This window comes from Phascolarctos cinereus, unplaced genomic scaffold, assembly GCF_003287225.1.
Source record: "Phascolarctos cinereus isolate Bilbo 61053 unplaced genomic scaffold, phaCin_HiC Scaffold_2;HRSCAF=192, whole genome shotgun sequence".
NCBI classification, from domain to species: Eukaryota; Metazoa; Chordata; class Mammalia; order Diprotodontia; family Phascolarctidae; genus Phascolarctos; species Phascolarctos cinereus.
The window spans coordinates 32735954-32763598 of NW_027555625.1; the positions used below are offsets into that span (position 1 = coordinate 32735954).

Genomic DNA, 27645 nt, shown 5'->3' on the forward strand with positions numbered 1-27645 from the left:
ATGTACTTTTTCCAGCATTGTTAGCTGATATCAGTTAGCCAGACAAGACTTTTAAGTAGCTTTTAGTTATGGTTATCTACTGAAGTCATTTAGTAAGAAAAGCTGGTAAATAATATCCTCATAAAAATTCTGTTACACATTCTCCCACAAGTACATCAGAGTCCAACAGAAAGCGGTCTCCACCTTAGAGATCACATGTATCAAATGGGTAGCTCACAGCCCCTCATTGCTGGAAATCCTTTCCTTCCTTTTTGGGGGGATTCCATGAAATTCTTCTTAGGTGTGGTATAACCTTCTTCTAGGGTTTCTTGTAGGGTCCTAAGGCTACCTTTCCTTGGAGTGTCTAATTTGTCCTAAATCCCCATGCTCTTGCAGGATCGCTACTATAATGCCAGCGAGAAGTCCAAATCCTCTGATGTTTTGAGGTCCACGAGGCCCTCCTCTGGTCTAGGTGGGAGAGGGAGGGGTTCTTTTCCTCCCTCCCTGAAGTGATTCCCTGTCAGGGGCTCAGCTGGTTCTGTTCTGCCATTGGAATGCTTGAGTTCTAAACTAGCTTGCTATGTTATGTAAGATCCACAGGTCGTGAACACATTTCTTCAGCAAATCCCAACACATTTCATTCAATGACTAAGAGCATGCTACTCTTCCCTTACTTGATTCAGAAAGTTTTGAGCACTTAGTTAAATGCTTTTAATTAATTCAGTCAGATAGCTAGGCCTTGTTCACACCCAACTGTACCTCCGATTGACTAAGATGTCCAGAGCTTCTGATGATTGAAGGAGGGTCGTAGAGCCACCCCTCTGACACAGAGATAAGGAAACTGAAGCCAGAAAGGGAAAGATATTGGCCAAGGTCATATGGCTCATATTAGAGCTGGGACTAAAACCAATGTTTTCTTTCCCAGACCAATGTTCTGTCTGCTGTACCTCACTGTCTCTTATTTTCTTTATACAAGACCAATCTTCTCCCTCACCAGGTGGAAACAAAGTGAACACTTGGGTGTCCAGGAATTTATTGGTGAACATATTTTTAAGGGACTGCCTCGTATAGAATACTATACTAAGCTCTTTAAGAGACATGCAAAAAAAATCCAAAGTCTACCAAAAGCCTTGGTGCAGTTTAAGGTTTTCAAAGCTTATACCAGGCTGAAACTCATGAGCCAAATGTTAAATTTCACTGTGAACATTTACACTTTGGAAATTGGCGAACGGTACAAATCAAGGCTTGGTTTACTGTTTCGTTGATTGTCTAGACTCCAGAAAATGAGGGGGAAATATTAATAATGCAGATTAGACTTAAAAGTATGCCCTAGTATACTTTTTTTTCAGAGAGCTGCTTGTTAAATATTTACCAGCACACCCCCAAAGTAAGGGTGTGAATGCTGAAATAAAGTGATTCTACCGATTGACCAATCTGAAATTCAAGGATAGAATACTAAAATAATTGAGAATCTTACCCTCTTCTTAAAATCATTGCAATTCTCTCTCTATAGATACTAACTAAACAGACTAGTTAAAGCAAACCTTCCTAGAGCAATAGACAAGGAGACAAAAGACATGTCCGCCACTTAAAACAAATTTCTAAAAGTGCAAGCTTACTCCCACCTAAACACATGCAGATATACAATTTGAACAAAAGCTTCAGAACTCCAAAGGGAAAAATAAACCTTTATTTCCAACTTAACCAAATGAAGACATATACAAACTAGGCTTTTGTGAACCAATACATGAAGACAGGAAAGGGAGAAATTTTGGAAAGCTTATCAGGAATACTGAATGTTTGAAATTTTACATTTTACTCTTATAGTTTAACTCCAGAAGTATATGGTAATGTTTGAAGCAGCTCAGCTAAGACCAACATAGGCATCAGAGTAATTTTAATTTTTTTTAATTTTAATTTTAATTAAATTTTCATTTTAAATTTTAATTAAAATTCATTTTTTAGAAAGTCCTCCTATTCCAAAGCACAAAGCTAGGCTTGGATAACTTTATCCCTTGCTTATTGTCCCAGTGCTATGCCTGGATCAGTTATGAAGAAAGAAGGTAATGCAAATTTTTAAATGATGTTTTAATTAAAGAGAAAAAGGCTGTTTGCTTACTTTTGGTTCTGGCTTGGATATCTGTGTAAAGAGATTAAAAATTAAAAGCACAATAGGTTAATTGATCAGAGAGGAAATCTATAAGTGCCAAGTCATAGTTGAAAAAAGTTGCTATGGAAAATGATGATTTTACAAAAGTCTACTCTTGAAAAATTGTTCCGGTATGGAAAGGTGATTTTTATATGCCTTTATTCTTTTATCAGAGTTTGAATTTCCTTTTGGTATTTAGGGGGAAATCAGGTTTTGCCTCATGAGCAATTAAGAAATAAATCACATTTCTTTCATCAGTTTATCTTTGTTTCTGATTTTAGGCAATCTTGAATGGTTTCTTATACGACTTTGCTCCAGCCGTAAGGCAGTGTTCATCCAGTATTGTAGAGGCTGCTGTTGAAATTTATAACAGGATGAGCATTGATCTCCTCCCAACACCTGCAAAATCCCATTATGTGTTTAATTTGCGAGATTTATCCAAATGCATACAAGGTAAGGTACCCTCACCTTCTGGGTCAGCACCCTCATGTCATTTGCATCTGGTGTTCAGGTTGCTGCATGGTACAAACAAGGTGAGTTTGTAAATGCACATCTGTATGGTAATATTCCTTTACCCTTAAAGGTTCTAGAGCAGAGATTCTTAACCTGGGGTCTGTGAGGTTTTTTAACTAAATTTGAATGTTTTTAATGATTTCTTTTTTTATCATCAAATTAAAACTGTTGTTGTTTAGCTGTTTCAGTCATGTTTGACTCTTCATGACCCCATTTAGGATTTTCTTTGCAAAGATACTGGAGTGCTTTGCCATTCCCTTCTCCAGCTCCTTTTATAGATGAGGAAACTAAGAGAAACAGACTTAAATGACTTGACCAGGGTCACACAGATAGTAAGTGTCTACAGCCAAATTTGAACTCAGGAAGTTGAGTCTTCCTGACTTAAGACCTGGCACTCTATCTTTTTTTTTCTTTTTTTAAATTTTATTAATTTATTTTGATTTATCAATAATCACTTCCATAGGTTTTTCAGTTTAAAATTTTTCTCCCTCTTCCTCCCCACCACCCTCCCCAAGATGGAGTAGAAGCTTATATAGGCTATACATTTACATTCCTATTAAACATATTTTCACACTAGTGGTGTTGTAAGTAAAAATTAAAACCAATAGGAGGAACCATCAGAAAGAGAAAACAAAACTCAACAGAAGAAAAAAAATGGCAATTCAACTTCCATAGTTCTTTCTTTGGATTTGGATAGCATTTTCCATCACAAGGCTTCTGGAGATGTCTTAGATCCTTATATTGCTGGGAAGGGTTAAGTTTACCCATATTAGCCATTGCACAATGTGGCTATTATTGTGTATAACGTTCTCTTGGTTCTGCTCACTTCACTCAGCATCAGACCATACAAGTTTTTCCAGGTTTTTCTGAAGTTAGCCTGCTCATCATTTCTTATAGCACAATTAGTATTCCATTACATTCATATACTATGGCTTGCTCAGCCATTCCCCAATTGATGGGCATCCTCTCAATTTCCAATTCTTTGTCACCACAAAAAGAGCTGCTATGAATATTTTTGTACAGGTGAGTCCTTTTCCCATTTGTATGATCTCTTTGGGATATAGCCCTAGAAGTGCTATTGCTGGGTCAAAGGGTATGCCCCTTTTTATAGCCCTTTGGGCATAGTTCCAAATTGTTCTCCAAAATGGTTGATCATTTCACAACTTCACCAACAATGCATTAGTGTTCCGATTTTGCCACATCTTCTCCAACATTTATCATTTTCCTGTTTTGTCATGTTGGCCAATCTGATAGGTGTGATGTGGTACCTCAGAGTTGTTTTGATTTGAATTTCTCTAATCAATAATGATTTAGAGCATTTTTTCATATGACTATAGGTGGCTTTAGTTTCTTCATCTGAGACTGTCTGTTCATATCCTTTGACCGTTTATCAATTGGGGAATGGCTTGTATTCTTATAAATTTGTCTTAATTCTTACATATTTTAGAAATGAGGCCTTATCAGAGAGACTGGTTGTAAAAATTCTTTCCCAATTTTCTACCTTCCTTCTAATTTAGTTGCATTGGTTTTGTTTGTACAAAAACTTTTCAATTTAATGTAATCAAAATTATCCATTTTGCTTTTCATAATGTTCTCTATCTCTTGTTTGGTCACACATTCTTCTGTTCTCCATAGATCTGATAGGCAAACTATTCCTTGTTCTAGTTTGCTTATATATTATCAGCCTTTATATCTAATCATGAACCCATTTTGACTTTATTTTGGTATGGTGTGAGATTTGGTCTATGCCTATTTCTGCCATACTCTTTTCCAGTTTTCCCAGCAGTTTTTTCTCAAAGAGTAGGTTCTTATCCCAGAAGCTGGGGTCTTTGGGTTTATCAAATAATAGATTACTATAGTCATTGATTACTGTATCTTGCATATTTAACCTATTCCACTGATCACCACTCTATTTCTTAGCCAGTACCAAGCAGTTTTGATGATTGCTGCTTTATAATACAATTAAGATCTGGAATTGCTAGACCACCTTCCCCTGCATTTCTTTTCATTAGTTCCCCTGATGTTCTGGACCTTTTGTTCTTCCAAATGAATCTTGTTATTATTTTTTTCTGACTCTATAAAATAAGTTTTTGGTAGTTTGGTATGGCACTGAGTAAATAAATTGGCTTAGGTAGAATTGTCATTTTTATTATATTAGCTCAGCCTACCCATGAGGAACTGATGTTTTTCCAATTATTTAGATCTGACTTTATTTGTGTGAAAAGTGTTTTGTAATTGTGTTCATAGAGTTCCTGGGTTTGTTTCGGGAGGTAGACTCCCAAATATTATATAATGTCTACAGTAAGTTTAAATGGAATTTCTCTGGAAATGCCAATGATTTATGTGGGTTTATTTTATATCCTGCAACTTTCCTGGCACTCTATCTACTGCAACACCCAGCTGCCCTAAATTTTAGTTAAATAATTTTAAAATTATGTTTTGATAATATCAAACTGACATATATTTGACAGCTGAATGTAATTCATTACCTTTTTAATCCCATATATTTTATTTTAAGTACTTAAAAACATTCTTCTGAGAAGAGTCCATGGGCCAGACACTGTGAAAGGGGTCCAGGACACACACACACACACACACACACACACACACACCAGTTTAAGTACCTCTAGTAAAAATGATAAAATTTTGGTAAATTTTGTATGGAAAAATTATTATAGTGATATACTGCCTAGCCATGGCATAGGATTTTTCTACCATGTTCTTTGCAAACCAGTCCTGTAAAGTGAATAGTAGAGATATTGTTTATTCCCATTTTAAAGATGAGAAATTTGAGACTGATGGAAGTGGTTTTCTTAAGGTCCTGTTGTACATATTCAAGGCAGCCCTTCAATGCAGGTGTCTACTGACTTCCGTCCCGGCACTGTCTCCACTGCTCCACAGAAGCTATCTTGCCTTGTTTCTCTGCTCCCTAAGCACCATCCCTTCTGGAACTTGTCATTTTGGGAAACAAGACAGCCGAGCCACGCCCCTTGTACTAAGATGGACCAGAAATGTCCATTGCCTATCTCTTCTCCCATCTATTTTGTCTCTCGGGGTGTCTCCCCTCCTGTGGGCTCTGGAATCCAATATAGTTCAGGAAATTTCAAATCCACAAGTGAAGAACTGTTATAGGTAGGAGGAGAGAGAGAATTTAGAATTGGAAAAAAAAATTCTCTGTGCTTTAAAGAATAAATAAATAAAATTAAAACTTTGTAATAAAGCCCTTAGATGCTATTTTCCTTTTTCGTTATTTTTTAATTTTTTATCAGGTATTCTGCAATGCGATCCAACTATAATCAGGGAGGAGATGCAGATCTTTCGACTATTTTGCCACGAATGTCAAAGAGTTTTCCATGACCGCCTGATCAGTAATGAAGATAAGCAATATTTCCACACCATGTTAGCAGAGATGGCCAGTACGTTTATGGTTTTGTTTCGCTAATATTTGTCATGAGATGAGGCAGAGAGATTTTTTTCTATTAATGTAGGTTACACTTAGATTATATGGTAAAATGCAAAAGCAATGGGAGTAGTTCACTGATAAAAATACTTTGTTTCTCTCCTTTCTTCTCCTCCTTTGTGGTTCATGCAATCCACATCTACCACTCAAAAGCCTGGTATCTCTTGTCCACAGACCCGCGGGAGAGTCCTCTTCCTTCCTCCCTGAATTCATTACCTGGCTCACAATCTTTCTCTCCTCTGTAACGCCCACCATCATACCAGAGGGCTTCAACATACATACTGATACTCCATCAAACTCTCTAACCTCCTCGTTACCCAATGCGTTGTGGTTGTTCAGTCATCTCAGGCATGTCCAACTCTGTGTCCAACCCCATTTGTGGTTTTCTTGGCAAAGGTACTGGAATGGCTTGTCATTACCTTCTCTGGCTCATTTTACAGATGGGGAAACTGAGGCAAATGAGGTTAAGTAATTTGCCCAGGATCACACAGCTAGTGAGTTCTGAGGCTGGACTTAAATTCAGTTCTTCCTAACTCCAGGCCTGGCATTCTGCCCACTGCACCGCCTAGCTGACCTAGTTCCTCAGCTTACTCATTTCTTATGACTTACTCCACTTCACACACACACAAAGATAGTAATACCCTTGATCTTGCTATCATCCATAAATGCACCACTTCCATGCTCATCAACTCTGAAATTCCTTTATCTAATCTAAATCTATTGGACTTCTGCCAGTCTGCTTTCTGCTACCAGACCATTCTTTGTCTACATTATGACCCTGATTCCTTGACCCTTCAGTTCTCTCCCATGCCATCACCCCTGCAGCTAGCCTCACTCTCTCCCTTTCCCCATCTTGACCCCTTGGTGAACCAGTTCAACTCTACACTACCCTCTTCTCTTGAGTCCCTTCCCCACTTTGTGTCCCACCGAGCCTCAGCCTTGGAGGACTCCCTCCAAGAGGACCATCTGCCACCATCACTCCTACATATGTAGATGGAAGAGAGAATCATGCGACTGGGTTGACTGGGTCTGCTATGGAATTCTGTTAGATAACTTCAACTGGGCCCTCACCGCTGCTAGACAATGCTTTTATACCTCTCTGGTTAACTCACCTTGGCAGCTCTTCGAAACCCTTTCATGCCTCCTCAAACCTCCCATGGCTTCCCCTCTCCCCACCCTCTCAGTTGAGAACCTGGAGGCCATTTGCTGTGAGCTCCCTCTTCTCCTCTCCTCCTCATCTTACATCTCCCAGATGCCTTCTGCCACGATCTCCTCCTTCACCCCTATCTCATGTGAAGAGGTGGCCTCTCCCCTTGTCAAGGCAAACCCTTCTACTTGCACAAGTGATCCTTTCTGTCCTGTCTCCTCCAGCAGATAAGCCCTCTGTCACCCCCAGTCTCCTACTTATATTCAATCTCCCCCTTTCCACTGGCTGCTTCCCTACTACCTACAAACATACCCATGTCTCCCCCACCCTCAGACAAACTTCACTTGATCTATCCATCCCCACTACTGCCCCCTATCTCTCCTATCTTTTGTGGCTAACCTCCTTGTGGATGCCAGCTGCAGGGGTCCCTCCACTTCCTCTCTTCCCATTCTCTTGACTTTATACAGCCTGGCTCCTGACATCATCGTTCAGCCACAACTGCTCTCTCCAAAGCCTCCAGCATTCTCATAATGGCCAAGGCCAAGGCCAAGGGCCTCTTCTCCATCCTCATCCTTCTTGAACTCTCTGTGTCTTTGATATTGACAATCTCCTTCTCCATGATACTCCTCTCTAGGTTTCTAGGACGCCTGTCTCTCTCCTGGTTCTCCTCTGACCCATCTGACCACTCTTCCTCAGTCTCCTTTGCTGGATCCTCATCTAGGTCATACCCCTCACTCGCCATGGGTGTCCCTCAGGGTTCTGTCCTGGGCCCCCTCCTCTCCTCTCTCTATGCTACTCCCTTCACGATCTCCTCAGCACCCGTGAGTTCAATGATCACTCTGCTGCTGGTGCTCACGTCTACTTATCTAGCCTATCTTCTCTTCTGACCTTTATTCTCTCAGCTCCAGTTACCTGTTAGGCATCTACTGTTCACTAAATGGGGCAATGGATAGAGCACCAGGCCTGGAATCAGATCAGGAAGATCTGAGTTCAACTCAACTTCAGACACTTACTAGCTATGTGGCCCTGGGCAAGTCGCCTAACATCTGTTGGTCTGTTTCCTCATCTGTATAATGGGGGTAATAATGGCACCTACCTCCCAGAGTTGTGGAGATAATACACTGACTAAATGTGACAATACATTGGAATGACACTAGTAGGCACTATACAAATGTTAGCTGTTATTAGCTATTATCTCAGACTGGATGTCCTGTAGACACCTTAAACCTATGTGCAAAACTGAACTCCTTATCATTCCCTTTACGTCTTTCCCACTTTCCACCTACCCCGTTACTATCCATTCTCCCAGTTCCCAGGCTCTCAAGCTAGATGCCATCCTCAGCTCCTCACCTTCTCTGACACCACCCTCCCCACCATAGCTAATCTGTCATCAAGGCCTGTCGAGTTCATTTTTGTGACATCTCTCAAATACACTCCCTTCTCTCCCCTGACGTAGCACCACTCTGGTGCAGGCTCTCACCACCTCGCACCTAGACGATTGCAATAGCTTCTGGTGGGTCCGCCTGCCTCCAGGCTCTCTCTACTCCAGTCTATCCTCCATTCAGCTGCCAAAGTAATTTCTCTAAAGCATATGTTCAATCTTGTCGCCCCCTCCTTCTACTCAACAAACTGCAGTGGCTTTCTATCAGTCTAGGCTCAAATACAAAATCCTCTGTTTGGTAGGAAAAGCCCTTCATAACCTACCACCCCCACCCACCATCTTTCCAGTCTTCTTATAACATATACTCCTACACATATTCTTCAGTCAGTGACTCTCGCCTCTCGCTGTTTCACAAACAAGACATTCTGTCTCCAAGCTCTGTGCATTTGTTTTTCTGGCTGTCCCCCATGCTTGGAACGCTTTCCTTCCTCATCAAAGTCTCCTGGCTTCTTTCAAGTCCCAGCTTAAATTCCACCTTCTACAAGAAGCCTTTCCCAGTCTCTCTTAATTATAGTGCCTTCCCTCTGTTTCTTCCTATTTCTCCTGTCTATAGTTTGTACATGGTTGTTTGCACATTGTCCCTTCCCCCCACTCCATTAGATTGTGAGCCCCTCAAGGGCAGGGACTATCTTTTGCATTTCTTCTTTTCCCTAGTACCTGGCTCGTAGTGAGTACTTACCAAATGTTTCCTGATTATCTGACTTTCCCAGTTAAATGTTTCAGGTTTTATCAGAGAAATATATTTGATTGGTGTCTAAGAATTGACAGTTTACCTTTTGACTCAAATCCTTTCATCCTTTTAATGGAACCAATGGAAATATCAGAGAAGCGGCAGTGGTGAAGACTTCAGCATTTAGAGCACTCACACTGTATACCAATGGCTAACATTTATACCATGCTTTTAAGGTTTTCAAAGCACTTTACAAACCTTGTTTATTTAATCCTCACAACAATCCTGAGAAATAGATGCTGTTATTTTCCTCATTTTATAGGTGAGGGTACTGAACCTGAGAGAAGTTAATAACTAGCCCTGGTCACACAGCTAGTAAGTGTCTACAGTACGATTCTTACTTTCTGAGTCTACTTCTAACAATCTATGCACTACACCCCTAACTGCTGCTTCTCTCTCTCTCTCTCTCTCTCTCTCTCTCTCTCTCTCTCTCTCTCTCTCTCTCTCTCTCTCTGTCTCTTTCTCTCTACCTCCCTCCTTCCTTCTGTTGAGGTAGTTGCAGTTAAGTGACTTGCCCAGGGTCACGCAGCTAGTAAGTGTCTAAGGCCAGATTTGAACTCAAGTCCTCCGGATTCCAGGGCTGGTGTTCTATCCACTGTGTCCTTACCGCTATTCTAATAGCCTCGGAGTATAGCACATCTTATACCAATAGCATCAGTCTTTTGGGGTTTGTTCAGGGGAAGCTTTTTGAAGACCAAACTAAACACATTTTGGTTGGTATAATGGGGATTCTTTTTCAGATGTATGTTGGACCAAATTGCCTCTGAGGTCCATTCTCCCTCTAGAATTCTGTTATCTTTTAACTGGCCTAGTGTATTTCTTATGTTTCTTTTCCCATAATTGATGCTCCTAACTGTTAAATTGTTGACATCATTTTATGTGATTTAGTCCTTTAGTAACACACATAATGGTATTTTGTATAACTAAATTATGTCTGTTTTGGAATATTTCTAGGTAAACATTTTGCCATTCCAATTGATCCAGAATATTTTATCAATAAACCAGTCATATTTGGAGATTTTATAAAGGCAAGTATATGATATTGGCTTCACTGAGGTCCATAGAACTGCAAAATATATTTTCTTCTTCCTTGGTTTGGTTTTATCCTCTTCACTTCAAGAACGAGGCTTTTAGGATCGTGAGTCAAAAATATCTAAAACTCAGCTTCCCCCTTAGATTTCTCTCATTACTTTGTTTGAAACTTCTCCATATCCATAGCATTCTCTAATTTGCATTTGAGCTTTTGTGCAGGTGTTATCTGCCCTACTAGATGGTGTGTTGAGAATAAAATTCAGCATCCATTTTTATACCACTAGCTTCTAATTTAGTGCCCTGTGTTTAAAAAAAGTTTGTTACAACATGAGTGCTTAAGTCCTGAGTCTCCCAGCTGTGATAGTATGAAAATTATTTAACATAGTCAGATGATTAAATGGCTATCTATGTGTGTGGATGTGTGTATATATACATATTATATGTGTGTATGTATATTTGTATATATACGTGTGTGTGTGTGTGTATACACACACACACATACATGCTTACAACTGAAAAACAACCCAACAACAACAAATATATTTATAAATGTCTTAGTGCTGTACATTTAGTATGCACTCCATAAATACTTCTTCATTCATTTGTTCCATTAGATTATGAGCTCCTTAAGGGCAGGGATTGTCTTTTACCTCTTTTTGTATCCCTAGCACTTAGCACAGTGCCTGCCACATAGTACATATATATATATTTATATATATATATATATATATATATATATATATATATATATATATATATACATATATATATTTATATATATATATACATATATATATATTTATAAATATATATATATATATATACACACACACATATATATACATACACACACATACATATATATGCACACACATACATACATGTGGTGTGCACGACTATACATGTAATGTATATATGTATGTCTATACATTTACACATGTGTACTTACATATTATATAGCTCAGATTTTTGTAAAATCATTTCCATTCCACACCTGTACATACTTACCTTTGCACACTCACCTATCCTTGTTGGTTCTTCTCCCCTAACTCTTTGGCCACAGATTGGTGTTGAAAAATCTGATCGTCTCTATGAAGACCTGTTGGACATGAATAAGATAGCTTCAGTTTTGCAGGATTACCTTGATGATTACAACATAATGACCTCAAAAGAAGTAAAGCTGGTGTTCTTCCAGGATGCCATTGAGCACGTGTCAAGGTACAGGGAGGCCACGTCATGCTTACCATCAGGTTTTTGTGTCCTGCTAGTACTGGAGATGATTGATTGGAACAGATAAATTGCCAAGTGCAAAGGGCCTTGGGCATGCCTAGCACTGCTATGCTTTACAAGTCATTTCATTTTTAAAATATTTCAAGTATTTGCTAGTTGCTTCATTAAGGTGTAAAGGAGAAGCTGGCTTCTCAAAAACCCTATCCTTAGATTTCAAGCTCTGACAGACTCTCCCAAGGTTGAAAAGACCGCCCTAGCTGAAGGCAGGGAGTTTCATCACAAAAAGATCAGCCAACAAGGGATAAAGTGGGTTTTTTTAACCACAGTGATGAAACAGATACAAATTTAGTAATATTAAAGCTACTTTTTTCTGATTTATACAATATAAACTCTTCTAGCTGAGGAGGGCCCCAATAATCGATAAACTTTATTTTTTAGGCAGTTGAGGTTAAGTGACTTGCCCAGGGTCACACAGCTAGTAAGTGTCAAGTGTTTGGTCTGAGGTCAGGTTTGAACTCAGGTCCTCCTGACTTCAGGGCCAGCATTCTATCCACTGTGCCACCTAGCTGCCCCTAATAAGCTTTTATTAAACATCTATTATGTGCCAGGCACTGTGCTAAATGCTGAGATATAAAAAGAGGCAAAAGACAGACCCTGCCTTCAAGGAGCTTGTAGTCTAACAGAACAAATGAATGAAAAAGCATTTACGGAGTGCATAGTAAGAACAAAGCATCATCCTAAGTGCTGGAGATAAGACAGAAAACCAAGACAGACACTTCTGTCCAGGCACTCACATACTAACAGAGGGCAGTAACCCATAGAGAAGTTTCAGCAGCCCATCAAATGGAAAAGCCCAGTGGTCTTTAAAGAACACCCTTAAAGGTGTCATTACTATTGATGAAACCCTGTCTGTTTCTGATGTTGAACCACCTGAAAGTGCCAACAGTGTGGTGGTTAGAGCCTTCTCTTTGAGGGCCATCTGTAGCTGTGGCTTCCAAGGAAGCATGGGGATGCAATGCCTGCAGTCAGCTCGAATTTCCACAAGGGTTGCTTGTGGGAGCCTGGACTGGCAGCAAAGTTGGTGGTTGAGGGGTAGAAAGATGGCACTGCCAGTTCCATGTTCTTAGCCAGGCCTACTCTTTGGTGCTAGTGGGTCAGCCCCTGGTGTTGGTGGTGACAGGGATGGCAAGCCCTTTTTCTACTGGGCTACTCCACTCATTGCTAGCAATCATTGATGGCTTAGAGTCAAGAGACCTGGGTTTGAATGTGAGTTTCTCCTGAGCACCTCCAGTGACAGAGACCTCACTACCCTACAAGGCAGTTCATTTCCTTGTCTGACCCCTGAGAACCAGAATCTTCCTCCCTAGACTCTCCATACCCTGGCCACAGTTCTTCCTTCTAGAGCTATGGACAATAATTCTAATCTTTCATCTAACATCCTTTAAGAAAAGTAGAAAATTATCATGTCCCTCTAATTCTTCTCTCCTTCTAATTCATCATTCCCATTTACCTTGAGTTTTCTTCATGTAACATAGTTGTTGTTTTCCAATTTGTTTTGGCCCTTCTTAGAATATGTTGCCCAGGTGTCTTCCTCTTAAACTCTTTCCATCTAGTAACATATCCTGGAGGTCAGGAAATGACAGAAATAGGAGGTCTGAGTATGGAGAGGCTGACAATGGCAAGAAGTATGCCAATGCCCTTCTGATGCCCCTTGTCCCAGTGAATCAAGGCAGAAGAGAGAATGACCAGTAGTGGAGAGATTGGCAAGGTATAGGTCTTCTATATAGGATCATCTGGGCAAAGCCAAGTTTTACTTTTTGCTATTTATTTAGTGCAAAGGACATTTAGAAAGCCTAGCACATAGTAATTGCTTAATATTTTTTCACTCCATTCATTCATTCGTTCCAGAGGGAGAATGATGTCATGGTTAGGGCGCAGAACTTGGGATCAAGATCTAGGTTCAAATCTTACTTTGGAAACTTACTAGCTATGTGAACCTCTCTATGCCTCCATTTCCTCATTAGTAAAACAAGGAATGCACATTTAAGTACCTACTATGTGCAAAGCGCTAGATTCATCTTCCAACATCCCTTCCAGCCCAAAGTCTATAATCCTATGAAAATTTTCCAAATGGCTTATATCCATTGTTCCATTTGAGGCTCACCATAACTCTGGGAGGGAGGTACAACATATGTTATTTGGGATAAGGACAAGGACACGGCCTGTGACTGATTGGTACAGGAGATCCCAGGCTGCCTAGGGCACTTCAAGGCTAAACGACTCACCCAGGCTAAATGACTCATCCATTATGTGCAAGAGGTGAGATTTCAACCCACATCATCCTCACTAGGGCCAGCCCTCCACCTACTGCACCCTGATGTCTAATTCCCCATTTTACAGATGAGGAAATTGAGGCTAACCCACCAACTTTTCCATTTAAATTTGTCCTTGTAGGTATCTTTTATAGAATTTCTCACGTGTAAGACATCAGTTATGTGCTACAATATTACATCCACTACATCTTTCTATTACCCTTTGGCTCACCCACAGTTGTGTTTCTTCTGAAAATCATAGCATTCTGATTCCCAGTTAGCATTGGTAGAATATTGGTGTTAATTCTCCACCCTACCCTTTTGCAGAGGTTGGAGGTTCAGTATGATACATTGCACATATTTTCAGAAATTCCTGATATATTGATCAGTTTTGCTGATTTTTTCCTCTTTTTTTGTCTTTAAAATATTTTTTGTTATATGGGGTATTGTTATATGCATTATATGTATTTGTTATATGGAGTAGCTCTCTGAGAAGAGAGAGGGAAAGGATACTGGGGAAAATGTTAGTGATATAAAAAACAGCAAAGGACATCAATCAAAATTATTTTGAATTTTTTAAAAAGAATATTTGTGTTTAAAAAAATAATGTGCTTTCCTAACAGAGATGAACTTTAGGTCATGGAAAGAACTATGTAGTTTCCCAAATGTGATCTAAGTGAATATATTTCTCATATTTAATTCAGGTCCAAGCTCATTTTATAGGAGGGGGTGAGGTGGTGGAAAGCCAATTTGGGCATGGTCAGGACTGCAGATTTGGATTTGGGAGTTACAAGTATAGAGATGGTAGTTGAGGAAATATGGTGGGTGGCTGTTGTCCTTCATTCTTGAAGAGGACCAAAATCATACACTATGCTAGAGTTAAGTTACAGTGCATCAGACTATGGCTGATCAGATTAATGCGATCCTGAAATGTTCTGCCACTTATCGGGCAGAAATAATCCATGTGAACATTTGGGGTGGATTCTCTAAATTTGTGCATCTTGTGTTTCTTTTGAGCTACTTAAATTATGCTTTGCTAGTAGAGCACAGTGCCTTCTCTCATGAGGGCACGCCATGCTGGGCGGTCCTGTGCCAGCGTCTCCCATGTCATATAATCAATCCCAAAGTTCGTAAGAGAGACCTTGAGAGTGTCAATGTATTTCAAAAGAGTGTTGAACAAACCATGTGCATTGTGGGTGGAGATAGGGTACACTAGTGCAAAGTACAGGATGAGGGCTGAAGAAATGAGAAGGGCATTAGGATACTTATCTAGGAAGGGCATACCAGGAGCAACAAGGAAACCCAGTATGAGGAGGTAGTTCTGAAGGAGGAGGAAGAAATAGGAAAAGCAGCAGATCACGAGTCAGAAGACCTGTATTCTGGTACCAGCTTTGCCATTTTCCTGCTAACAGAACTTGGGAAATTCCCTGATTGTTCTGGGAGCCAGTTACTTCATGGCTAAAATGAGTGGTCAGCCCAGGCAGGCTCCAGAGTCTCTTCCAGCTCAGACATTCTGCAAAGAATCCTGGAGCCAAACTCCATCGCTCTAGCAGAATTTACTCTGGTGACGTTCAAGACCAAGCCTCAGAGCCCATAGTTTTGTAATCTTAAAAGTGAGAATAATTACATATGCTTCCTCTCTTCACACAGGATTGCTCGGATGATTCGCCAGGAAAGGGGGAACGCTCTGCTTGTCGGCGTAGGTGGAACAGGAAAACAGTCTCTGACCAGGCTTGCTTCTCACATCTGTGGCTATAAGTGCTTTCAGATTGAGCTCAGTCGAGGCTATAACTATGACAGTTTCCATGAAGATCTAAGGAAGCTCTATAAGATGGCTGGTGTGGATGACAAAGACATGGTTTTCCTTTTCACTGACACCCAGGTGTGTTTAAATAGCTTAAATAATGGTCACACACTGGAAATGCCAGTTAACATGTATATTATGGATATGAGAGGCTGCTGTGCTGTCAGGGCTAGAAAGCAGGCCTCAAAGCCAGGCAGATTGGGATTCCAGTCCCACCTCTGACATATGGTACCTATGGGGCCCTGGACAGATCACTTAACATCTCAGAATTCTAGAAGCAACTTAGAGAGAAGGAGCTGACCTAGAATTGGAAAAAGAACTTTGCTCACCAGGAAATTCTCTGTACCAATGAAATACAAACCTAGTCCTTCTCTTCTATTATGAGCACAGCTCAGAATCATTTCTTTGCGGTAAAGTATTTTACATAGTGGTGAATAGTTAATAATGAGAGCCAACATTCATATAGCACTTTTAGGTTTACAAAGCATTTTACAAATATTATCTCACTTGACTATTATTATCCACTTTTTGCAGATAAGGAAACTGAGCAAAGAGTGGTCAAGTGACTTACCTAAGGTCACATAGCTAGTAAGTGGCTGGATTTGAACTCATCTTCCTGACTCTGGGTCTAGCACTCTATCCACTGTACCTTATTGTAAATGGTTTTTTATAATAAAATGATAATATTTTGGTCAGTTATATTGTCCCTTTGAAAGCCTATGTAATAAGTGGTGAGGAGTCCATGAGAATAGAACATTGCAGTTATTTTCAGGTTTTTGTCAATATATTGATTTTTTTTCTCTTCCTCTTTTTTTGTTTCTTTTTTTTTTAATTCTCTGTTATATGGGATGGCTCTCTAGAAGAAGGAAGGAGGAAACATACCAGAGGGAATTTAAGTGATATAAAAATAAAAGTGCCAGATTTTTTTAAAAATAAAAAGTCAATGGAATGGATTGTAGTCCTAAATTGAGGAGCTGAAACGGGAGTTCCACATGAGCAGGAGAGAAAGGACCTCAGAGGCCTCTCTAGGCCAACCTGCACTTGTGATGTGACTTGCCTGAGAAGAGCCAAAAAATGTTTACAGCTTAAAAAAAAAGTAAAATAATAACAAATGGTGCTTTAAGGCCAACAAAGTGTTTTCCATGTGTCCTCTCATTCCAGTCCTTCTGAAAACAAAGACCTGGGAGGCATTAATAGATCCATTTTCTTCATCCATAGTCACACAGTTAGTTAGTGTCACAGGCAGGATTTGAACCCAGATCTCCCCTGATTCTACATCCAGTGTTCTTGCCTGTTCTCTGCAGATGTGAAGATAAACATTGGATTCATGCTTCTTTATATTCTCACTGCTTCCACTCTACTCCAGGCCCTCATTACCTCTCACGTGGTTTTGTCTTGGCAGACTCCTAACTGACCTACACACCTCTATTCTCATGCCCTCTTATTTCTTCTTCTTCAGATCACTGACCGTCTTTCTCTTATACAACTCTGATTACATCACTCCTTTGATAAAAAAAAAAAAACAATTTCAGTGGTTTCCCAATGCCTTCCAAATAAAGTCCCCTCTCCTTAGTCTGGCATTCAAAGCCTTGCACAATCTGGTACTGCCCCACATCTCCAGCTTATCTCATACTAATTCCCTATCTCTACCCCCTGCCCTACTCCCAAACTATACTCCTGAAACTAGGCCATTTGCTGTGAATGTCCTCACCTTTGGGCCTTTGTCTGCACCATTTTTAATGGCTAGAAAGTCTCCTCTGCCACCCTCTGAATCTCCATCTCTATCTTTTGATTCCTACGTGTCCTTCAAGGTCCAATTTATGACGTCTCCTCCTAGAAGCCCTCCATGATTCCCCTCAGTCAGAAAAGAGCTTTATCTCCACAGCTCTCCCATAGTACTTTGCTTGTGGAAAGTCCAGTGGATCTAGGAGTTAGAAGACGTGGAGGGAGGGGTGTCGAATCCCAGCTCTGACAGTTACTAGCTGTGTGACTATACGCAAGCCACCTGGCCTCTCTGAGCCTCAGTTTCTCCAGCTGTAAAATAGGGCTAATAATGCTTGCCTTATTGTGAGGAAAGTTCTTTGACAAAACCACTGTGCTAGGAAAGTACGAGCTATTATCGGCATCCCATTTTATTTCGTATCATAGTTATAGATGTCTGTGTGTGTCAACTCTACTACTGGACTATACGCTCCCTAAGGGTAGGAGTCACGTCTTGTTTATGTTTGCCTCTTCCACAGTAGCGTGTAAGTTATTGGAAACATGTGATGATGGGTCAATAGCCTGTGGTCATGGATGCCAAGTCACGTGACTCTCCACCATTCTACTCCATAGATTGTGGTGGAAGAGTTCCTGGAAGACATCAACAATATCCTGAACTCAGGGGAAGTGCCAAATCTGTTTGAAAAAGATGAGCTGGAGTATGTCATGGCAGCCACGAGGCCGAAGGCGAAAGAAGTGGGCATTGCAGAGGGCAACAGAGATGAGGTAGGGAAGAGAACGGTGGTGATGGCGATGAAAGCGACCCTTTGCGTAGCTGTGTAAGGTCTGCAAAGCACTCTCCCCACGTTACCTCATTTGCTGCTGCTGCTGCTGTTGAGTTGTGCCAGTCACGTCCAGCTCTCCCTGACCCCATTTAGGGTTTTCTTCACAAAGATACTGGAACTGGTTCGGCGTTTCCTTCTTGAGCTTATCAGTAGGTGCTTAATAAATGCTTGTTCGGCATTTCCTTCTTGAGCTTATCAGTAGGTGCTTAATAAATGCTTGTTCCCTGCCCCTCCAGCCTGGTTTGTTAGCCAGACTAAAATCTTCATTTTCTTCAGCCCATCTTTGTATGCTGACACCCTCATATTTGTCCAAGTCTTTCCCAAACTGTGATATCATGACAGATACAGTACTTCTGATGTGCCCTAACCTGGGCAGCGTTCACGAGGAGTGTCACCTACCTTCTCCTCAACTCTTTTCCTCTCTTGATATAATCTAGGTTAGGGTTTTTTTTGTTTCATGTCACACTCTTGACTCACTAAAGCCCACTTTTCACCCAAACCATTATCTAGCTAGATCTCCCCTGTCCTTGACTCATGCAGTTAATTTTTGGAACCCAAATGTGAGATATTGCATTTGTCCCTGCTAAGTCTAATCTTCTTCGATTCAGTTCACTGTTCTAACCTAGTGAGAGTTTTGGATCCTGACTCTTAAGTCCAGAATGTTAGGTAACCCTCCTTGCTTTGTGCCATCTGCAAAATGCATAGCATGTCTATGACTAATGTGAAACTCAGTTTAATATGATTGTACATGTATGTATAGCCTATATCAGATTGCACGCCATCTTAGAGAGTGGGGAGGGGAAGAAGAGGGAGAAAACAGAACTCAAAATCTTTTGGAAGTGAATGTTGAAAACTAAAAACAAATAAATAAAATTTAAAAAAAAATAACTTAAGTGACTAAGTCATTTTGACTATAATAAATACCCAAATTAACTACAAAAGACACATGAAGGAAGATGCTATATGCATCCAGAGAAAGAATTGCTAAATAGAAGTATGTACAGTATGATTTTACATACACACACATTTATGTCTTATGATAGCCATCTCTAGGGCAGGGTGGAGGGAAGAAAAAAAGGAAAAAATAAATTAATTTACATTATAACTTTGCTTTATATTTTAAAGGAATAGCAGGCTGTATATAATAGATTTGCAATTTCATGAGAAATCATCTTTTTTATTATACTACATTAGGGAAATGTTTGTTTTATTCAACAAATTAAAAATAAAATAAGTAAAAATCTTAAAAAAGATAAGCTATGTGGCAAATGCTATAAGCATATTGGGTTTTGTTGGGTTTTGTTACTAAATCAAGGCCCAGTCTTGATTGAGACTTTCTTCATGTGTGCCCCTGAAATATCTGAAGCTATTTTATCCAATAGGAGAAGCATTCCAAATAACTTATGTAATAGTTTGTAAAGTTAGGAGCATATCTGATGATTTTTAAATATTAGCTATGAAATTCCTAGGGCAGCTAGGTAATGCAATGGATAGAGTGCCAGGCCTGCAGTGAGAAAGGCTTATCTTCCTGAGTTCAAATTTGGCCTCAGACACTTACTAGCTGTGTGACCCAAGTCTCTTCACCCTGTTTGCCTCCGTTTCCTCATCTGTAAAATGAGCTGGAGAAAGAAGAAGCAAAGCACTGCAGTATCTTTGCCAAGAAAATCCCAAATGGGGTCACAAAGAGTCGGACAGGACTGAAAAACAACAACAATGAAATCCCTAAAGACTTTGTTCAAGGCACCCAGAGCGCTTTCAGACTTCATGTACAAACTGCCCTGGAGAACAAGAGATTAAGCAGCAAGGAGAGAGCCAGTTGAAAAGACATTTTCAGGCCGACTCTGAGCATGTGTAGCCTGGAGAGGAGAATATAACATTGGAAGGACAGGAGAGCTGTCCTTGAGTATTTGAAGGGCATCCCATGGAGGAGGCATTAGACCAAATTTTTATAGGACTTATTAGACCCCAGAGAGCACATCTGATAGGAATAAAGGGTGCAGATTCTAAAGAGGGGAATTTTAGCTTCCTTCCTAAGGATTCAAGCTTTCCCGGAGCCACCTTAGGAATGGGTTGCCCCATGTGCACACACTCAGTGGAGGCCTTTGAGCAAATGTTTTGCGCTAGAAGGCTACGCTGGAAGGGGAATTCTTGTTCAGTCTCTTCCAACCTGGCAGATAAAAGAAGACAATTCTTTTTTTGGTGAGGCAATCAGGGTTAAGTGACTTGTCCAGGGTCACACAGCCAGAAAGTATCAAGTGTCTGAGGCCACATTTGAACTCAGGTCCTCCTGACTCTAAGGCCGAAGCTCTATTCAATGCACCACCTAGCTGCCCCAAGAACACAATTCCTCATAGTGTCACATCAGTTAGGAGATTAGAAGGCACTACACAGATCATCTGAAAATCAGGGCTTCTTAACCTTGGGTCCAGTCATCTTGGTTTTTTTTTATTATTTTAATTATTAATTTATTTACTTTTAGTTTTCAATATTCACTTCCATAAGATTTTGAGTTTTAAATTTTCTCTCCCTCCCACTTCTTCCCCCCACCAATGATGGCATACAATCTGATATAGGCTGTACATATACATTCATGTTAAGCACATTTTCCCATTAGTCATGATGTCTGAGAACTTCCTGTTCATATCCTTTGACCACTTATCAATTGGCTAATGTCTTATATTCTTATAAATTTGACTCACTTTTTCTATATATTTTACAAATGAGGCCTTTATCGGGGACACTGGTTATAAAAATTCTTTCCCAGTTTTCTGCTTCCCTCCTGTTCTTGGATGCATTGGCTTTATTTGTGCAAAAACTTTTCAATTTGATGTAATCAAAATTGTCCATTTTGGATTTCAGAATGTTCTCTATCTCTTGTCTGGTCATAAATTCTTCCCTTCTCCATGGATCTGAAAGGTAAACTATTCCTTGCTCTTCTGGTTTGCTTATAGTATCAGTCTTTATATTTAAATTGAAACACACTGTTTTTTAATGTGAATTTTCCTTTATGTCATGCTTTAAGGTTTGCAAAGCACTTTATAAATGGCATTTCCCAGCTTGATTTTCTCATTGGTATTGCTAGGGAATGACTCTGTGAAGTAGGCGCCATTTTACAAATGAGAAAACTGAGGCTCAGAAAGGTTAAACAATTTGGTTAGGATCACACAATCAGTAAGTGTTGGAGACAGTATTCAATCCTCAATTCAATTCTCTTTCACTCTTTTTTTAAATTAATTTATTTGTAGTTTTCAACGTTCACTTCTATAAGATTTTGAGTTCCAAATTTTCTCCCCATCTCTCCCCTTCCCCCATCCCTAAGATGGTATGCATTCTGAATACCCCTTCCCCCAATCTGCCCTCCCTTCTATCACCCCCCTTCTCTTATTCCGTTCCCCTTCTGTTTTCCTGTAGGGCAGGATAGATTTCTGTACCCCACTGCTTGTATATCTAATTTCCCAGTTGCATGTAAAAACACTTTTCAACATTTGTTTTTAAAACTTTGGGTTCCAAATTCTCTTCCTTCATCCCTCTTCACCCACCCTCATTGAGAAGGCAAGAAATTTGATGCAGGCTATACATGTGTAGTCATGCAAAACACTTCCATAATAGTCATATTGTGAAAAACTAACTATATTTCTCTCCATCCTATCCCAACCCCCATTTATTATTCTGTTCTCTCCTGTGACCCTGTCTCTCCTCAAAAGTGTGTGCTTCTGATTACCCCTTCCCCAATCTGTTCTCTCTTCTGTTATCTTCCCTCTCTTATCCCCTTTCCCCCTATTTTCCTGTAGGGTAAGATAGATTTCTATACCCAAATGAATGTGTATGTTAAGCCCTCCTTCAGCCAAATCTAATGAGAATAAGGCCCTCTCACCTTCCCCTGTTTCCCTTCCACTGTAAAAGCTTTTCCTTGTTTGTTTTATGTGAGATAATTTACCTCATTCTACCTCTCTCTTTCTCCTTCTCTCAGTATAATCCTCTCTCATGCCTTAATTTTATTTTTTTAGGTATCATCCTTGCATCTTCAACTCACCCTGTGCCATCTATCTATCTATCACCTTGGTTTTTTAAAAAGATTTCAATAATTGTATTTCATTTAATAACTGATTTCACTTAATAACTGATTGATTTCCTTTGTAAATATATTTTATTCTATGCATTTAAAAACAGCATTATGAGAAGGAGTCTACAGGTTTTACTAGACTGTCCAAAGGGTCCATGATACAAAGAGAGTTGTGAACCCCTCACTTCTAGTGCATTCTCCCTCAGAGCCCCCCCAAATTCAAATTCTTGATTCTCTGAATTTCATCGTGCAATCTGGTCCTAAAGATATTGTAGAGAAGGTCAATAGCTTAATTAACAAATGATAGCAGCAGTGTGCCATGGGAAGAAAGCAGATGAGAAAGTCTTCTTGGGGCACAGGATGCCTGAGGAAAGAGGCCAGAGCAACTTGTCTTGTGTGTGCATCAAGTGGAGGCTTTAGTTGAAGAGACAAATGTTAAAAACTGAAGAAAAATCATTCTAGAAAGATACAAAACAGCAGGAAGGATTTGGAATGGGCAAGAATCTATTTTATGCTAATTAGAGACATTTGACTTGAAAAGAAGTCATAATAAGGCCTTAAAGTTAAGTAAGGGCATTCAGAGGCTCTATCATTTTAGAGGAATTGTTCCTCATTTTCATATTCATTTCCTGTGTTTTTCTTGTTCTCCTACAAAGTCTTCCTTGGCTCCTGAGGGCTTCATGTTCTCCTCCTCCTTAAATGACCATGCATTCATTTCTGTGTATGTTGTAGTAGAATGTCACCTCCTTGGGGTCAGGGATCATTCGAGTTTGGGGGGTTTGTTTGTTTGTTTTGGTATGCCCAGCAACTAGCTCAGAGAATAGAGCACATAGTAAGTAGTCAATAAATGTATAACCCAAGTGCACTGGACCTGGAATCAGGAGAGGCCTGGGTTCGAATTCCCCCTGTGAGACTCATTAGTTGTGTGGCTATAGGCAAATAACTGTAAAATGAAGATACTGATACTTGCCATCCTTACCTCACAAGGTTGTTGATAAGCTTATGAAAGAATATACATAAAGTACAAGAGAGATAAGTGAGCTCATGCCTCATATATTTCCCTTCTTTTCCTTCCACGAGACTCAATTTTTTCTATTTGATGCTGGGATGCTCAGTAATATGCAGTCCCTGGGCATATTGACCACTACCCCTTTCCTTCATGGAGTGAATTCTTACAATTCTAATTGGAAAAGAGCAACATATTGTTCTTTTTTCTTTATCAGGTGTTTCAGTTTTTTATTAGTCGAGTTCGCCAGAAGCTGCATATTGTGCTATGTATGAGCCCAGTTGGGGAGGCTTTCCGCTCAAGATGTCGGATGTTTCCATCCCTTGTGAACTGTTGCACAATCGACTGGTTTGTTCAGGTTAGTAAAACTCCCCATGGAGTATTGTGGAGAATTTGGCTTGTTTTAAAAGAAATCCCCAGATATACCACATGAGGCTTGACTCTCTTTCATTTAGTTGGTAAGAATGTGCTATTAATGAGGCCAGATTTTCAGGTTTCACTTCCTCTCTACCTGGTAATGGCCAGATTAGCACAGACCTGTCCTAGAAAAGAAACCAAAGGAACACTTCTCACAGTGAGAGGCAGGATCTAAACCCTGCAAATCATCCTCAAATAAGGTAAAAGAATAGCAAAAGGAAGTAAAGCTCTCCACAGGAAAGCCAGCAAAAAAAGAAAGAAAGAAAGAAGAAAGAAGAAAGAAAGAAAGAAAGAAAGAAAGAAAGAAAGAAAGAAAGAAAGAAAGAAAGAAAGAAAGAAAGAAAGAAAGAAAGAAAGAAAGAAGAAAGAAAGAAAGAAAGAAAAGAGCAATCGAAAAAGGGCTCCTATTTCAATGACAAAGCACAATTGGAGAAAAGAAGGTGAGAAAACTTGGGGGGGGGAATAATACAAGATGACACATGAGACCCTGGAAAACAAGAAACTCCTCAGGGTGCCTGAAAATCTTAATGAAAGAAAGAAAAAAGAAACAAAATTAGAATTCTTAAAGAAAAACTTGGAAAGGCAGTGACTAGTTGAATGAAGAAACTAGAAAATGTTAATAAAACGAGGGGCCCCCCAAAAAGACAATCTCCAAATCGTAGAGATACTACAAGACATATTAGAGCAAAATCAAAAGATGGCAAAGGTATAAAAATAGGCACAATTTTTTAGAAACTAAAGCACTTCTGGGGTGGCTTCAGGGCATAAGGTAGAACTTTGGTGAAATGTAGCCATTCTGGTACCATTTTATTTCTGTCCTTATTCCCCAGAGATTACAGAACTGAATCATTTTCTTACTGAAGTATTACTAGTTTCCCATTAAAGTGAACAATCAGTTTTATTTTTTTAAATAGATTTTTTGAAACCCTCCTTTCTTCTTTACAGTGGCCCAGAGAAGCCCTTCTTTCTGTATCAAGGACATTCTTCTTACATGTTGACCTTGGAAGCCAAGAAGTAAAAGAAAAGCTTTCAATGATGTGTGTTGATATTCACATGAGTGTGACAAATATGGCTGATCGATACTACTCAGAACTGAGACGGCGATATTATACCACACCTACTTCCTATTTGGAATTAATTAACCTTTACCTCACAATGTTGGGTGAAAAAAGGAACCAGTTGGTTTCAGTAAGTTCAACTGTGTTAAGTGAGAGCTCTTCATCATTGATTAAAATAATCTTGCTAGGGCTTAATCCTGTAGTCAAGTTGACAGCCATTTATTAAGTGCTTACCATGTACCAGACTCTGCTAAGAACTGGAAATACAAAGACAAGCCAAAAGGACGACAGCTCCTGTCCTCAAGAAGCTTACATTCTAATTGGGGAAGACTCTGTAAAAGGGGAAAAAAAGAGGGATAGAAAAGGTACACTCACCTAGTATTGAAGTCCAGAGAATGAGAAATAAAGCCAAGAGAGGTATAAAAGATGATTGGTCTTTGGCTCCTCAAAATAGCAGCTTAGTACATTAGTAGAATGCTTCCTGGAGTCAGACCTAAGTTCAAATACGACCTCAGACACATACTTAGCTGTGTTACCATGGGCAAGTCACTTAACTATTGTCTGCCTCAGTTTCAACTGTAAAATGCAGATAATAGCACCTAACTCCCAGGTTTGGATGAGGATAAAATGAAATGATATTTGTAAATCTCTTTGCAAATCTCAAAGTGCTATATAAATGCTAGTTGTTCTTATTACTATTGGTAATGGAGATTTGGGAGACACTCACCAATGGAAGGAAGGCACTATTGGAACTGGAGAGATGTTCCAGGGTGAGATGACTTCAGGGATAAAGGAATCTTCCAGGGGAAAAGGCAGCTAAGGTACAACGTCAAGGATTAGAGAGGCAAAAACGGAGCTGGGAGAGGAATGAAGGACTCAAATGACTCAAGTATCTTTGCTGAGTCCTTAATTCTGAGGGCACACAAGATAGACAGACTTAGAGAATCCCCACCAAAGGTTCCCGAGGACTATTTGTGCCCAACCTGTGGTGGTGCATTCCGAAATCATGTTGGTCTAATCAAGCACAGTCATACACTCTCAAACTTGACTCTAACATAGTGATGTCATTTTGGTCCTCTTCAAAAACGAAGGTCAACAACACAACACACATGAGCATGGGCGCGCACGCACACACACACACACAATTCTGAGGGAACTCAAGGAGTCCAGTGTCTCTCCTGGGACAACAGATATCGTGCATAACAAGGAAAAGGTCATTTTCTAGTAGTGTGTCAAGGACTGCCATAGACCACAGGTGATGTTTGCAGTCTATCTTTCCCTTTCTTGATGTATGTAGAGTGTCCTCCACCTTCTTATATCCATATGCTTGAATATCAGTAATCCTTCCTTCAATGTATAGATTTAAGTTAGCAGTCATGTTCCCAGATTATTATGGCTAGACTATTCCAGGAATGAATTTTTCACATAGAATATTTTATTTGTGATTTAAAAAAATAACTCAACATACCACTAAGAGAAGCCAACTCCTTTAATTTCCCCATCACAGCCTATAATATTCCATTGTCCAGTTCCCAACAGGTGTGGGTTTCCCACTACCAGCTGGATGTGATCTCTCACATCCCCACCTCTGTTGAAGGCATCCAAAAAGTCTCACTCCACCTAGACCCTTGGATCCACTATCCTCTAGGTTGGGGCAGACCAACCATTGTTGTTGTCATTGTTTCCCAATGTCCTCAGGCTTTGGCATGTTCCCTGCTGCTTTCTGTCCTAGAATTTATAATCCCTGGCTTTTCAATCTGCCGTGACCACTAAACCTTTTGTATGTGTTGTCTCTTCCAATTAAAATATGAGTCCCTAGAGTGCAGAGAATGTGTTTTCTATTTGTTTCTCTAGTGTTAGGCACATAGTAAGTGCCTAATAAATTTTTTTCCCATTCCATTCAATTTTCATCTAACATATTTCTGTTGCTTAAAAAACATTTTGACACAGAACCAAATGTTGCAGACACGATAGCAAAGTCATTGAAAATGGAGAGACAATGCAATTATCTGAAACTTCGAAATTATTACACTCATATATCTAGTTATTCCGGTTAAGGAAAAGTATCTAACTGTGGTATTTGACATTGAATGTAAAGGATAAATGAAGCTTTCCTTAAAATAATGAGTGTCTATCTAAAACCATCAACAAATATCTGTACTGGGGATAAGCTAGAAGCCTTCCCAATAAGACAAGGGGTGAAGCAAGAATGCTCATTAATACCACTATTCTTCAATATTGCACTAGAAATGCTAGTCCTTCTCAATAAGAGAAGAAAAAGAAATCGAAGGAATTAGAGTAGGAAATAAGGAAACAAAAACTATCACTCTTTACAAGTGATATTATGGTATTACTTACAGGACCCTAGAGAATGGACTAAAAAAAAGTTGAAATAATTAACAATTTCAGCAAAGTCACAGGATGTAAAATAAAACCACATAAATTATCAGTAGATCTGAAAGACAGACAGCTCTTGTTGCAAGAGAACTCAGCAGGTATTGCATCTAAATAGCAGCCCTGAGTGGAACAAGGCTGGCAAATGAAGGTCAGCTTACTGAAGTTGGAACTGGATACACATTTTTCTGGAGTGGCCACAGTGAATGGGAAGCACCACGAAGCTGGTGTAGGTGTAGGTTTTGCAATCAAAACTAATCTAGTCAACAAGCTTGTATGCCTACCAAAAGGAATGAACAGCAGACTCATAACAATGCAATTGCCACTGGCAGGACAACGCCATGCCACCATCATCAGTGCCTGT

The 27645-nt window shown here is 39.8% G+C and overlaps 1 protein-coding gene across 1 annotated transcript in view; it reads left to right on the forward strand.

The window, feature by feature from the left end:
* Positions 1-27645, forward strand: part of DNAH6 (dynein axonemal heavy chain 6) — a 250339-nt gene that overhangs the window by 127247 nt on the left and 95447 nt on the right. The window contains exons 45-52 of the mRNA XM_078149111.1: positions 2410-2581; positions 5911-6057; positions 10374-10447; positions 11515-11669; positions 15644-15875; positions 18132-18284; positions 23630-23770; positions 24775-25017. Of these exons, the coding sequence (XP_078005237.1) occupies positions 2410-2581; positions 5911-6057; positions 10374-10447; positions 11515-11669; positions 15644-15875; positions 18132-18284; positions 23630-23770; positions 24775-25017 (1317 nt within the window). The remainder of the gene's footprint in view (positions 1-2409; positions 2582-5910; positions 6058-10373; positions 10448-11514; positions 11670-15643; positions 15876-18131; positions 18285-23629; positions 23771-24774; positions 25018-27645) is intronic.